The sequence below is a fragment of the Myotis lucifugus genome, unplaced genomic scaffold (genome assembly GCF_000147115.1).
Source record: "Myotis lucifugus unplaced genomic scaffold, Myoluc2.0 scaffold_216, whole genome shotgun sequence".
NCBI classification, from domain to species: Eukaryota; Metazoa; Chordata; class Mammalia; order Chiroptera; family Vespertilionidae; genus Myotis; species Myotis lucifugus.
In genome coordinates this window covers 1,017,845-1,032,272 of record NW_005871264.1, presented here as the reverse complement: position 1 = coordinate 1,032,272, position 14,428 = coordinate 1,017,845, and the positions used below count along the sequence as shown (strand labels likewise).

The window sequence follows — 14,428 nt, the reverse complement described above, 5'->3', positions numbered from 1 at the left end:
TTATTCAAAGTTGAGAAAAATCTTTCCATATTGACCTTTAAGCGTGCACAGCATCTGGTAGTCACTCCTAGTTAAAGGAAAACCCCAGCCCTGACTCCAAAATCAAAGGACTTGGTCTTTCGAAGGGAAAAGAAAGATGAGCTCTCTCATACTTGCTAAAAAATGCTCAGTAAACTTACTGAGCACTGTTTTTGCAAAGCATTCCCCTAGAAACTTTGAGGTGTTGAAGACCAAGTCCTTACCTTAAATAAACTAAAAGCCTGGAGGAATTGATGAGAGAGGCCTCACACATGGCTCTTCCCAGTGCGAAAAGGTGCATAATCATTGACCCTTACAGAAAATAGGGGGGTTTACGTCACTTTGTTTAAGGTAACGTAGGAGAAAAAGAAATATGATCAAACTTAATCTTTAAAATCATCTCTTACTGAATGAACAAGTAGGTAACTCACATGCCACCGATCACCTGAACTGAGCGTATCTGCGTGTTGAATCCCAGGGATCGGAGATTGACTGCTTCTGCATTAAGCTCAACCTTTTTTCCTTTGAAGTCTTCTCTTTCAAAAAGAATAATTGTTGGCTCAGAAAATTCCTGTTTAGGAACAAAAATAATGTTATTCATCTTTAATGGTAACTTGAACTTATTTGAAAATCATCTTGTCACAAGGACAGAGCACGAGATCGTGGCCTGTTAAAAGCTCCCTTTCCCAGGAAGTTGGGGTGTTTATACACTCCAGAGCCAAAGAGAGGAAGGAAGGGGGGACAGGAAGTTTTCCTACTGCATAGAAAGGCAGGTAAATGTAAACAGTGCTATGAAGGGTGGGGGATATCCCAGGCACAAAGGAATGGGTATATGAGTCTGAAATATCAACACAGCTAATGAATTTATTTTCAATCCTGCTATTTTCTATTAGGATAAAGAGGGGCTAGGACTGGAAAGCTATGGACGTAAATGGCGAGGGTCGGAGGCCTATTGCAGTCTTTAGGGTCTTGTGGAATTGCTAGTCAGGAACCTCCTTGTATGCATTTTCAACTGTCTTTTTTTGTTGTTTTAATTGTCAACAGACAGTGATTCTGTGCACGCATGTTCCCAAACTTTCCTGTAGGAATATTGTTAGGAGGAGAGAAAACTACCGGATGAAAGCTCTATGTTCAAACTCATTTTCAAATTATAGACCCTTATGACCCTAGACTAAGCTCTAATGATGATAATCCTAAAATCATAAATGATCATCAGAAATTCCCTACCTGCTTCCAAGTTCTGTGGCAAGGGTGTGGGACTTGCCTCATTTATGTGAATGTGCCCTGACATAGATTCTGTTGACCAGTAAACAGCACATTGATGTTCAGAGGTAGTTTGTGTGGCATCTGTGAGCTAAGGCATGGTACCACATCGTCCCATGTTCCGTGGCTACTATTTTCACATCTCGAGAAAGGTCAACACTTTAGTCAGTTGAACAAGCAGGAAAGGATGAGATAAAGCCAACTCCTGCCTAAAATCAGCTACATGTTTAAAGCTTCTTAGGAGAGATCAGCTACCAAACACTAAAATATTTCCAAAACTACACACTCACACTAACATCTGAACATTGGAGTTTTCCATTGAATATTGCTTTGACTACATTAAAATGAAAGATTTCTGTTCAAAGGGGCACTATAATCTGGATTAGGACACACATAATAAATCGGGAGGAGTCATTTGATTGCAAATCTCTAAAAGACAGAGTAATAAATTTTAAAACTGTAAGGAATTTTTGGAAATCAGTAACAACAAGATATACAGAAAACCATAAAAAAGCTGAGCAAAGGACATAATAGGCAATTCACTGAACAAAAAACCCAACTGATTAATAAGTATATGAGATACTAACTTCTCTAATAGTAAAATGCAAATTAACAATGAGAGAATACGTTCTATCCAGTTCCTTCCAAAGTTAGAAAGTCAGAATACTCAGTAATGGCAACAATGTGGAAAACAAACCCACACGCACTGCCAGCAAGAGTCTGAAGTGGTAGAACTGGACTTGGTGAAGCTGCATATTCATGTACACAATCCCAGCAAATGCACTCTTTAATATACATGCCCAAGAGATCCCCACAGGCCTATGGGGAGGCACAGATGAGAATTAAATAAGTAAAACACTGTGATGGGATACTTGCATCAGTTATGTATGAGATGTAAATACAGCATAATGAACAGCTCTTTAAAATTTTAATATAAGTATTGTTATGTTTATAATGCAGTAAGAACTATAGTGTAATACTGTATATAAATCAAAAGCCTATATATAGCCCTGGCTGGTGTGGCTCAGTTGGTTGAGCATGGTCCCATGCACCTAGAGGTAGCCGGTTCAACTACTGGTCAGGGCACACGCCCACAGGGGGTATGCAGGAGGCAGCCGATCAATATTTCTCTCATCGATGTTTCTCTTTTCCGCTCTCTTCCTCTCCCTTCCTCTCTAAAATCAATAGAAACATTAAGAACCCTAGGTACAGATTTTCTGAAAACATATGTTTTATAAGAATATTCAAGTTATATCCCTCACACATTCTATGGGTGTCTATAAAAGGGAGAGGAATCAGGTATAAAATGGGAAAAAACAGGAGAGCGGCCTTGAACTAGTAACTCATGATGGTTGTGTGCCACGACTGAGTCAATACTTCACCTGAAGCAAACAAAAACAATTTATATGTTAAACATCTAAAAGGAGATTTAAAAGTTACAGGATAGAAAGTTCTATTACAACTGTTTTTTCTGCCTCCAACTTCAAGCCTGGAGTAGGTCTACCTGCTGGTTTCTGCTCTGGCCATCAGCTATGTGAACCATACATCTCCGTAACGAGACGTCCACACGGACATACTTACAACATCTATAAAACGAAGAGACTTCACACTTGCTCCAGGCAGGCATCCCATTGCAGAGAGACACGGGTAGTGGCCTTCTTCCAGCACGTACTGGTTACCAGAGAAATTTTCTCCATCGTACGCAACCCAGCTACATAGGAAAAACCACACACACACATGATTGGAGTATTCTTATTCAAGAAATCTGATTTTAGAGGTAGCCTGCTATAAAATAATGCTTGTGGCTAACAGTGTTCTTCAAAAATATCTAGACGTATTTTCTGCATTCAATCTTGTGACAAATATTTATAATAAGTCAGTTGTTAGCTTTGCATTTGGGAAATAAAATCTCTCCATGAAATGATTCATGTTTTTCTTCCCCACCTGCCAGCATTCCTTGCTCCTCTCCTGGGTGCCACATTCTCCCAGCCAGTGAGGTGTTGTCCAGCCCTGGAGTCCTCTCAATAATCCTTCAACCTTCACAGCCAGTCAGTTGCCTGGATCTGCTTGATTTCCTCCCAAAATTTCTCTCACATTCCTTTTTCCTTATTTCCAACACCTTAGCACTGGGCCAGGAGTCAAAATACCATTGTGACTTCCCCAAGTCACTTAGCCCCTCGGGCCTCAGCATTATTGATAAAATGGTGATTTACCAGCTTGCCTAGAAGAGTGGCGTTTCTTTGTTTTGTTTTTTAGTTCAACAAATGCTTATTGAGGACTAATTGTGTGTCAGATACTTTTCCATTGCTGGGGATAGAACAGAGGCCAAATCAAAGTCCCTGCTGTCTTAAGTTTACATTCCAGTGAGCTGAGAAAGATGATAAATGAACAAAAAACTCCTATGTCTGCAGGTAATAAATGAAGTAGGTAGGTGATAAAGAGGAACCAGGATAGGTGGAGGGATGTGCTGATTGGCAGTGAAGTTTTACTGTAAATCTGCATTTGAATGCAAAGTCTGTGCTCTTTCCACTCTGCCATGCTAAGTGTTATGACGGTGCTGTTTAGACCCATAAAGAACTATATAAGTAAAGGCACTATTACTATTGTCATTAGAAGTCCTCATCACCCTGGCACAGGTTGCCCTGACCTTGGGCTCTCCCCTCTCTAAAGCTTTCGAACCAGTTTTCAGCATGGCACTTTGAGCTCATTGCCTTTCCCATCGTGTTTCCCATGGCATCTATCTAAGCTCATATGCTCAGGGGGCGCCTTCCCGATCCAATCCTACCCTCCAGACTTGCTTCTCCTCCCCAGTGCAAAGCCCTCCCAGCTAGAGAGGGTGTGTGCTCCCTGGTCAGCATACACACCAACTCCACTGCAGCCATGCACTCGCCTATCGTGCAGAATGCCTATCCTATCCACCTGAAAAAAATCTACCTTGGGAGGTGCCTTAGAGATTATTCAGAGTCCCTTTATGGATGATGGGATAGGCCTAGAAAGTAGAGGACCTGGTCCAAACCCCATGAGATGGTGATCTAACGTCCCCAGCCCACACTGATCTCCAGGTCCTCTGTGTCCAGCACTTACTCACTGCAAAGTATACTTTAGTACTTCCAGGGTCTTGTACTATTGGGCGGTTTCATCTCGTACCAAGCATCTAAAGGTGGCACTAAATACTGCTGATGTGTGAATTCTATGTTCCCCCGGTGATGAGGCTCTGCCAGTCCACTGTTTTGCTTACCTGCCTCCTAAAACTCTGCAAGACTTGGTAGAAAATGAATCATCAACTTGACTTGTTGTTTCTTCAAAGCATCGACTGTGACCTTGAAACTGTGGTTCCGAAAACAAGTGAATCTTGGAAAAAGTAAATGGAAATACATAAAATCATTTTGCAGACACATTAACCCAATCAGCCTTTGAAATGATGACCCAACCACGACCTTGTTACAGTAAACTGACATGAATTTTATAAATCCTTTAATTTTCTACTTCTACACTAATCTCGTTAGAAATACTTGGGCTGTACCACTCACGACTGTTTAATTCAGAGACATCAAAGGACAATCCAACAATAGAGGCAGCTTTCTATAGCGCACCCTGTCCTAACAAGCCGGGAGGCATTTTAAAGCTTTATTGTGGCTGAAAGTAAATTGTTCATCAGTTCTAACATTAACAGGAAACTGTATTTTGGAAACACTATAGTTTTCCTCCCTCTCAATGGAAGATACTTGCTGACTTATTAGAATCTTGTGTATGCCAGTAAAGGAGGCTACGGTGGTATTTGTGCCTCTGTAATTAAGGCTGTCTGAACACTTCCATTAAAAAGCCCAAATAACAAGTGTAATGGCTCCAGTGAGAGACCATGTTCAAGAGACCATATAAAATGTTTGTCTAATGCAGACACAGCAAATATGAAAACTCATACTGTTTATCACAATAACTATATTGTTTGAAATATTTTAGTATATTCATGTAAACTCTTATTCAATATAATGATATAAACATTTAGGGGGGCTGGGGGAAGGGTGGAGGGGGTCAGTGGGGAAAAAAGGGGACATCTGTCATACTTTCAATAAAGATAAATTTTTAAAAAGTAAATGAAAATTAACATTACATAATGAGACCATTTTATAAGTATATAGATATGTGTCAATGCTATCAAGCATTGAAAATTTAAATCTAATTTAAAAATAGTTATACTTTCAGGCACAAAAATGGTTAAAACTATCAAAATGTCCCAAATGTCTGAAGTTTTACATGTATGTTCAGCTTTTCAATGGATGGCTCCTAATGATAAAGATAGGATATTTTTTTAAGTTACCTGATTTCGTCTCCTTGGCCCACTGAAAGAATCCTAAAGTGTTTTAAAGGGAAGAGAGAAGGAAATAAGTAGAGCAGACATCTTAAAATACATTTTTATTCCAAATTAGCAATTACTGTTAAAAAATATCGGCATTGCTTCTATAGTGTTAAGTATACATGAATCAGAAGCACACATTAAGGAAATGCAAATTTCAGTTAAGTGTTCTCATACAAAAATATAACTTCTTACCAGACATATGGGTTGAACAGAAGAGATCTTACAATTTTTTCCTCCCCAGTCCTCAAAACTGGTGTAAAAGCCTTTATCCAGTATATACTGTTCTCCTGTGAAGTCAGGATTTTCATAGGCTACCCATCTAAAGAGACAAAAACACTGGTTAGTCAGTTCATAGTTTACATATATAACAAAACTGTCACACACCTCTGAGTAACTGTATCATACAGAAACTTTCATTTGTTTCACCAATCAGCAACCTTAATAATGTTCCTGATTCTCCATTAATCTTTTAAGAGCAGATAGATTTGTCTGGATTAGATATCAAAGTGGCAAGTGAATGAGTATCTTTGTGTGACCCTTTTGGGTGTTTTCAAACTTATCCAAGCCTCTGCCTTGAGAAAGTGCCAGTGGGGATATATCTGTATTTCTAATTCTATCCTAAGGAAATAATTTAGACTTTCAAGAAGTAGCTGTCAAAGTTCTGTTAGTAGGCAAATACTTCTTTTTGTTATCAACATTAAATTTTCTTTCCAGAAGTATACTGGCTGGGGGGAAAATAGGTCTACAGTTGTCAGTACACGAAACATAGTTTATTCTTTATTATTATTTATTAACTAGAGGCCTGTTGCACGAAAAGATTCGTGTGATAGGCTTTCCCTTCCCCTGGCTGCCGGCACCGGTTTTCCTCTGGCACCCGGGACCCAGGCTTTCGCTCCAGCCGGAGCAGCCTTCAAGCCTTCACTGCCCCGTCCAGCCGCCCTGGGTCGGGTCGCGTCACACACGGGATGCCTGGGCGGGCTGGCCAATCGCTGCTGCGCTGCCCGGCCGCCCTGGGTCGGGTCGCACACGGGATACCTGCCACCCAGGGTCGCAGATAGCAGGCCCAGATGGCGGCAGGGCAGGCGGGATGGCGCTGTCCCACCCCACTGCCCCGGGTGGCAAATAGCAGGCCTGGATGGCGGCGGGGCAGGTGGGATGGCGCTGTCCCGCCCTGCCTGCAGTATGCAAATTAGCCGCCATCTTTGTGGGTGGTTAATTTGCATATCATGCTGATTAGCCAGTGGGAGGCATAGCGAAGGTATGGTCAATTACCATGTTTGTCTATTATTAGATAGGATTACTAGAGGCCCAATGCATGAAATTCGTGCAAGAGTAGGCCGTACTTCCCCGGCTGTCGGCACCGGCTTCCCTCTGGCACCTGGGACCCGGGCTTCCCTCTGGCCACAGGCAGACACCCGGGACCCAGGCTTCCCTCGCAGCCCTGGCTTTGTGCAGAAGGACATCCAATCTAATTAGCATATTATGCTTTTATTATTATATGTTATTATAGATTGTATTATTTTTCATACAAACAACTATAAACCCACTGGTATTACAGGAAGCTATGTCTCTACACTATAAACCACACTGGGGGGAAAAGTTGACAGAAGAAATAAACACCAAAAAAACCAAGTAAGTAACAAAAATTTTGTTTTAAACCAGATTTCCAACATGACACAACTATGTAATAAGCAAAATTGATCAAATTCTCAGAAATACTAAAGACAAATCCCTCTGAAATGTTTTCCTTTATCTTTTAAGTGAGCTACACTTGGAGAGGGAAATCAACAAAACCAACTTCTTGGATGCTATTTCCTACCCAAAAATAAAGCCTTTTGAGAGAAAGAAAGTTTTTCAATTCTGTTACATTCAAATATCTTCCCCCAGTTAATTCATTGCCCTCCTGATCCTCTCGCAGCTTAAAGGATTAATACCTATATGCCTGTGTGCATACTAAGAACTTTCCAGAATGCTTTCACATCTAATTCATTTATTAAAAGTTAATTCACTTATTCACTCAACAAACATTAGCCACTTATCATATGCCAGGAACTAGATTGGCACGAGGTGTGCAAAGATGGAAGACAAAATCCTTGCCCTCCAAAGCTAACAGATGAATAACAAGCATCTCATGGAATTATATGTCGGTGTTTGTTCTGAATGGAATTATTTGTTGGTGTTTGTTCTGAATGGGAAGTGACTTGTCCATGGTGACACCATCACTTAGTGGCCAGGGATGATCGAACCCATGATTGAGTCTCCTGAGGCTCACCAGGTTCTCTTCGCTTCCTGACCCCAACTGCTACTTGTCCTATAAAGTTTCCTTTCAGGCCACACACTTCGTACTTAAAACAGATTCCGAATGTGCTATGTAAAGGGCCCGACTTCAACAAAAACTCACAGAGCAGGACTCTCAAAAAAGTTTTTTTTCTGACTTTGAGTTCCATACTAGGAAATAAAGAACCAAACTAAAATGCTTATTTACCAATAAGAATAAAGTCATTAAGATAACTTTTCTTTAAAACCATTAAACACGAATAGGTTCGTCTTCCTCCCTCAGATCTTGGCACAGCTCCACCTTCCCACCCCACGAGCCCCAACTCAGTGCTAGCGCCTCTAAAGTCATCCCTGAGTTCACACTGGAAATTAATCCCTCTGATGTGGATTCTCAAAGCACTTAATCCCCATGTCTTTTGTAGCAATAATTATGTTTTATATAAATACTGTAACTTCTTTGAGGACATAGTATAATGCTGTGCACATAATAGACCTCAATAAATATTTGTCAAACGACCAATGAAATATGAGGAAGCAGCTGGCCCTTCCCACAGCCACACAATTTGAAAGGAAGTGGTGTGGGTACGCATGCCTCCCTTCAATACTAAACCTCAACTGCTACACCCAGAACAAGAGCCAGGAAATGCTACTAGAAGTGACTAAAAATAGAAACACATAAAAGCAACATTTCATAAAGAAAAGTGATTTCAAATAAACAAGGGCTGGGTTAAAAAAAGACTGGCAGGGGTACAGAAATTCTTATCTGTGCCAACGGCAGAATCTACACAAACGCCCCAGGGAAATTCTGCTCAGCCTGGCCGGCCTTCCGCTTCTAGGCTGCATGACTGGGCTCTGACTAATTGAACCAACACACCTGCTGAGTATCAAAATGTACAACTGCCACCTAGACCTGGCCACTATATTTTCCTTCTAAATACTTAACTTCAACGGCAGTCTTTACATATTGCCACAGCAGTATTTCAGATGACTTCTGCCATACCATTCCTTTTATCTATGGCAGATTCTAAAATGTTAGGGTTCCAGAACAGGACCCAGTAGAACATATTTCCTGTTAAGAATGGCAGACCCAGAAGCCCCTGGTGTCATTCTGCCAAGATAGAGCCACAAGCAACAGCCTGCACAAGAATTTGGTGGACATGACTCACAGGGACAGCACACCACACTGAGACACACCCCAGATATCCAGGGATCTTGTGGAAGGCCCCATGAAATGCAATGGAGTTGAGGTTGGAATGATTCAAATGGCCTATGTTACTACTCATGACATAAAAAACCTGACATCAAGCACTTTCAGCAGAACCAATGTCAAATGATTTCATATAACCATTTAAGAATACTCTCACTCGTAACAAATTATAACTGACATCAGCCTGGTTCATAAGAATAATGGTAGAATTCCTTTTAACAGACACCTCCCCGCACCCCCAATCCAGTATCTGTGCCCATTCTCTCTGATGTTTGGGAACTGTTCACACCAATCATATATAAGTGGTTCCTAGGGGACTGGAACTACATCTCAGGTCCAATGATGGGCACATAACACAGCCACAGCCATCTCCCTGGCTACAGTGACTGACTTAGGCAGGTTCACAGGACTCAAGCCCACAGAATCAAAGTCACACCTGGAACTTTTGTGGGAAAGAGAAGCTCTTTTCACTGGGATAGTGAGACGGAAGAACAAAAGCTAGAGGGCCCTGCCCCGGGCCACTAGAGGGAAGGGCCTGCCTAAGGTGAAGCCAATATAGAGAAGATTCCAAGAGAGATAGAGAGAGACCACGTCGTCCTGATGAAGGTGTCTGAGCCCCTGCGTCCAGCCATGACTGAAGCAAACCTTCAGCAGGGCATTTCAGGTATGTAGGCCAGTGAGTTCCATTCCCATCACTTACACCAACCCAGGTTGGCTTGCAGTCACTTGCATCCCAAGGTGTCTTGACTAATCACCTTTCAATAAAAACTTAGTTTGGCATTATTAAAGCATTCAATTGCTAACTCCAGGGACATTGAAACAATTAGTTTTATGTCAAAATAATGGGGTAGGTGTGGGGCCACAGGAAATGGAATGGAACTCTGTCCCAACCTCAGGTCTCTCATGTTAAATCACTGTTATTATTTGATTCCCATCATAAGAAATTCATGAAATGTCTCCATGCAGAATGACAGGGGAACAGCACCTGTGGATTTCTATCATAAACCCCAAAGCCTACTCCAATATTCTATTACACATGAAAAAATGAAATGAAAAAGGTTTAAAAAGCAATTATGAAAATATAGTGGCAGTAGGTATTAAAGGACTGATTTAATATTTAATTTAATTCTCTGTGTCAGAGAAGGTATAAATTTAACACAAACCAAGGTGAAACCCATGTTTAAAATCCAGGGTGGGCTATTTCACTTACACTCCACTCAGTACATTAATAGACTGTGTCTTCACTCCATATCCGGTCTCCATTAAATTAGCAACAATTCCCAATACATCAATACTGGAACCTTTGGATCCAAAGTTTTTTTCACTGTACATTATCATGTGAGCATTTGAAAAATCCTATTGAGAAAAAAAATCAAAATTCAAAATCCTATTGAGAAAAAAAATCAAAATCCTATTGAGAAAAAAAAATCAAAATTCAAAATCCTAAAACACCAAGTATTAGCCATTAACTTTTCTTTGACTTACACCTAATATAGGTCGTAAAGACTGAAGTTCTCCATCGTAACCTCCCCAATCTTTCCAGTCCTTGTATTCTCCTTCTTCAAGCAAGTACTGATGACCTGTAAATCCAGACTTTTCATAAGCAACCCAACTGCAACAGAAAAAAAAAAAATGAAGGAGTAGAAATTCTCAGGAGTGTTAAAATGTTTCCATTGTATGTATCAGTTTCATTGACAAATACAAATCATTATAAAGCTACAAATGGCCCTGGCCGGTTTGGCTCTGTGGATAGAGCATCAGCCCATGGACTGAAGGTCCTGGGTTGATTCTGGTCAAGGGCATGTATCTGGTTTGCAGGTTTGATCCCTGGCCCCGGTGGGTTGGGTGAAGGAGGCAACCAATCAATGTGTTTCTCTCATATGGATGTTTCTCTGTGTCCCTCCCTCTCCCTTCTACCCTCTAAAAATAAATGGAAAAATACCCTTGCACGAGGATTAACAAAAAAATAAATAAAGCCACAGATGGGCTTAGTTATTATGATTATGCGAATTCTTCTCTAAAATTTAAGCGACTAAAAGAATGGCCCTAAGAAAACAATCTAAGAAACATACATCAATGTTGTGTAAAGGAGGAGATAGGGGTGTGCACGTGTGTGTGTGTGCGTGCGTGCGTGTGTGTGTGCGTGCGTGTATGTGTGTGTTTAACAAGAACTGACTCAAAAGGACATCAGCAAATAAAACTGGATAAACTTTCTCCAAATAGCAATTAAAATATTATGTTTTTGGCTATTTACCAGACCACATGCAGTGTACTTCCAAGGAAATATATAAGATCTAGAGAGTACAAAATATGATCATAAAAAATGAAAAGCAAACCAACAGTTCCACAGTTTGGAGCATGACATTAATAAACGAGATTGCAGATCTGGCCAATCTGGATGGGCCAATCTACCAGCCTGGCGCAGCTGACTGACCCCAACCAGCCCCTCAAACTGCTGCTCTCAAGTCCAGGCCACAACTGGCTGAGGAGAACACGTTTGAAACTCTCTCCCACACCATCTGGAATGTTTTTTGGGGGCGGGGGCATGCATGTTATCACTTGATTAAAGAGGAAAAAGGAATCCTCATGGCTGTGCCTCTCTACTTACATGCCCCTGAGAACTTTCATGGACCCCACCGACGTCAGCGGCAAACTGGCATCTCCATCGGTTTCCTCTGCTTCGCCTCCTTCCGTGATAAAATTATACATTTCTGTTTCCAGTTCCATCCGTTTTCCCTCAAAGAAAGGCTTTTCATAAATAACTACCTGTAACAGAAATGAGATATACCAGTAATTTGTAAGACGTTAACTATCTCAACAGCTAAATGTTAAATCAATCATTTAACAGCACTAAGTCCTGGAACACAAATTAAAATTTCTCATGATATTTTTAAAAATGAATTAAATAACAGTATCTTATAATTTAAAAAATCAGAATTTTTTTCCTATTGGGATACAGCCCAAAGCTAAGGTTCAAAAGACAGTTTATAAATAATTGGGTCTTGTTTCAATGTCTAGAACTGATATTTAGAATTTCACTTAGGGCAAACTAAAGAACCAGAAGGGTCTAAGTTGTTTTTAAAATGAAACAAACTAGCCCTGGCCGGTGTTGCTCAGTTGGTTGGGTGTTGTCCTGTGCACCGAAAGGTTGCCGGTTTGATTCCTGGTCAGGGCACATGCCTGGCTTGTGGACTGGATCCCCGATGAGAGATGTGTGTGTATGTACAGGAGGCAGTTGATCAATGTTTCTCTCTCTCTGAAAGTCGATAAATATTACAAAAACGAAACAAACTAGAGATCAAACTATGTCATAGATGTGAGAAGCAGAAAGAGCCTTTTGGAGGTGGGAGAACTTGTCTTGAAAGCTTTTTCCTAACTAACTGGCAAGCAGCCACAGGCCCTACAATTAGTAAATGCAACTACAAAATATAAATGTGATACAACAATGAACCTTTGAGCCATGGAAGCACGTGCTGTGGCGACAGCTAGAGCCATCAGCAGCATCTCCCAGCCTGAAGGACGGCATGTGGAAGTTGGGATAACTTCCTTTGGCTGCAATTATGCTTCATTTAGGTTGAACTGTAAAATCACACAAGTATTCTCTTCAGAGAGACAGAGTGGAAGTAAAATTTAAAATATATATAGTTTTACCTTTGGATCTACAGGGAATTCAACTTTACGACCACCCTGAAAAGAAAATAACACAGTGAGGAAAGTGGTTTTTCAGTGATACATTATCTTTTTATATTACACATGTCAGTTTACACTGTCAAATCTCACAGCGAGGGAACATTCCAGTTTGTTTAAATTTATGTTGAGACAGTTCTAAAATTTCCAACAACGCAGATGAAGACATGAGGAAGCTGGTCTGGGGCAGAGGCTCACAGACTGGCCTGTAAGCTGCATCTACATGTCAGCTGTGTTTTTTGACCCAGTAACTTTTTGTTGTTTTCTTTTTAACTCAGTAAATTTCTTAAAAAAAAAAAAAAAAAAGGCAGCCCAGCCAGTGTGGTTCAGTGGTTGAGCATCATCGACCTATAAACCAGGAGGTTTGATTCTTGATTCCCTATCAGGGCACGTGCCCAGGTTGCAGGCTCGATCCCCAGAAGTGGGGGAGGGGGTGCAGGAGACAGCCAATCAGTGATTCTCTATCATCACTGATGTTTCTATCTCTCCCTTTCTCCCTCTGAAATCAATTTTTTTAAAATGCATATTTCTCACTTCACTTAAGAAACAGTCCTAAGATCTGACATTTCTGGACCCAAATTCTCACAGGCAACAAACTTCACCTCCCGAACTTACTAACCCTACGCTGTGCTCATCCTCCAGCCGGGACTCAGGTTCCGGTCTGCCTCTCTCCACCTTCCCTCGGTCCAGTCCCAGCCAACCTCACTCCTGTCTATTTGCTGCCCTGCTCCCAGAGGCATTTGATTTTGCAACCCATGGCTTACAAAACTGTTGAAGTTCATACAAGCTCACAATATGATCTGGAGGACTCTTGAAATAATTACACTGTCAGGTAAAATTTAAAACACACCAAAGGATGGGCCTATGGGGGTTGTTATACTTTTATAATTAAAAACTTCTTAAATTCTCTAAAATTCACTAAAACAAACCATAGAAAAGGGATTATACAGGAATAGTAAGCAGGGTAAAGTTAGCATCAGCAGTGGGAAAGTCAGAAGGATATTTTTCACCAATACATATTTAACAGCTTTAAATAAATAAATAAAAAGCACAGCCTATGATGCTCAAATGTACCAAATGACCTGTAATTATAAAGGAATGTGCTTGATTTTGTCAACAAACTACAGCTTATAGAAGCAAGTACCCTTTTCTAAAGTAATCCAATTTGAATGCCATCAATTTCACAGTTTTGTAAATTACCACTAAAAACTGCCTTTTAAATTAGGGGCAATTCTCTGATACATTCACACAACTAACAGAAGTTTGTTCTTTGAGAGTGGATTTAGTTTTAGAAAAAAAGCCCCAAATCATTTACAATAAAACCAGCAAACACACAGGTACATAACCACAAGCTCTGGCAGGAGGGGTGAGATTAAGATAAAAAGTTGTCTTCCTGAAGTTCTCATTTATTTCAAACTGACTCGGAAGACAACCGCAGAGTGGAATTTCAAAACCACGTCTGTAAGGAGAGCCTCCCTGGTGCCCGGCAGATTCAGGGAGTACCCACCACACCTTGGCACACACTGCTCAGCACAGGGACAGGACAGTTGCAGCCTGGATCCTGCCAAGGCTTAGAGTCCAGCACAGGAACCAGACAACAGGGCACAACACGGGGGGGG

General features: G+C 40.9%; 1 protein-coding gene across 2 annotated transcripts in view; it reads right to left on the bottom strand.

The window, feature by feature from the left end:
* CRYBG1 (crystallin beta-gamma domain containing 1) overlaps window positions 1-14,428 on the bottom strand; it is a 70,565-nt gene that overhangs the window by 8,791 nt on the left and 47,346 nt on the right. For both annotated transcript variants that reach the window (XM_014463663.2, XM_023761757.1), the window contains 9 exons: window positions 12,774-12,809; window positions 11,731-11,888; window positions 10,608-10,734; window positions 10,333-10,478; window positions 5,831-5,957; window positions 5,600-5,632; window positions 4,520-4,632; window positions 2,863-2,992; window positions 450-589 (listed from right to left, as the gene is read on the bottom strand). In XM_014463663.2, coding sequence (XP_014319149.1) covers window positions 450-589; window positions 2,863-2,992; window positions 4,520-4,632; window positions 5,600-5,632; window positions 5,831-5,957; window positions 10,333-10,478; window positions 10,608-10,734; window positions 11,731-11,888; window positions 12,774-12,809 — 1,010 coding nt within the window. The remainder of the gene's footprint in view (window positions 1-449; window positions 590-2,862; window positions 2,993-4,519; window positions 4,633-5,599; window positions 5,633-5,830; window positions 5,958-10,332; window positions 10,479-10,607; window positions 10,735-11,730; window positions 11,889-12,773; window positions 12,810-14,428) is intronic.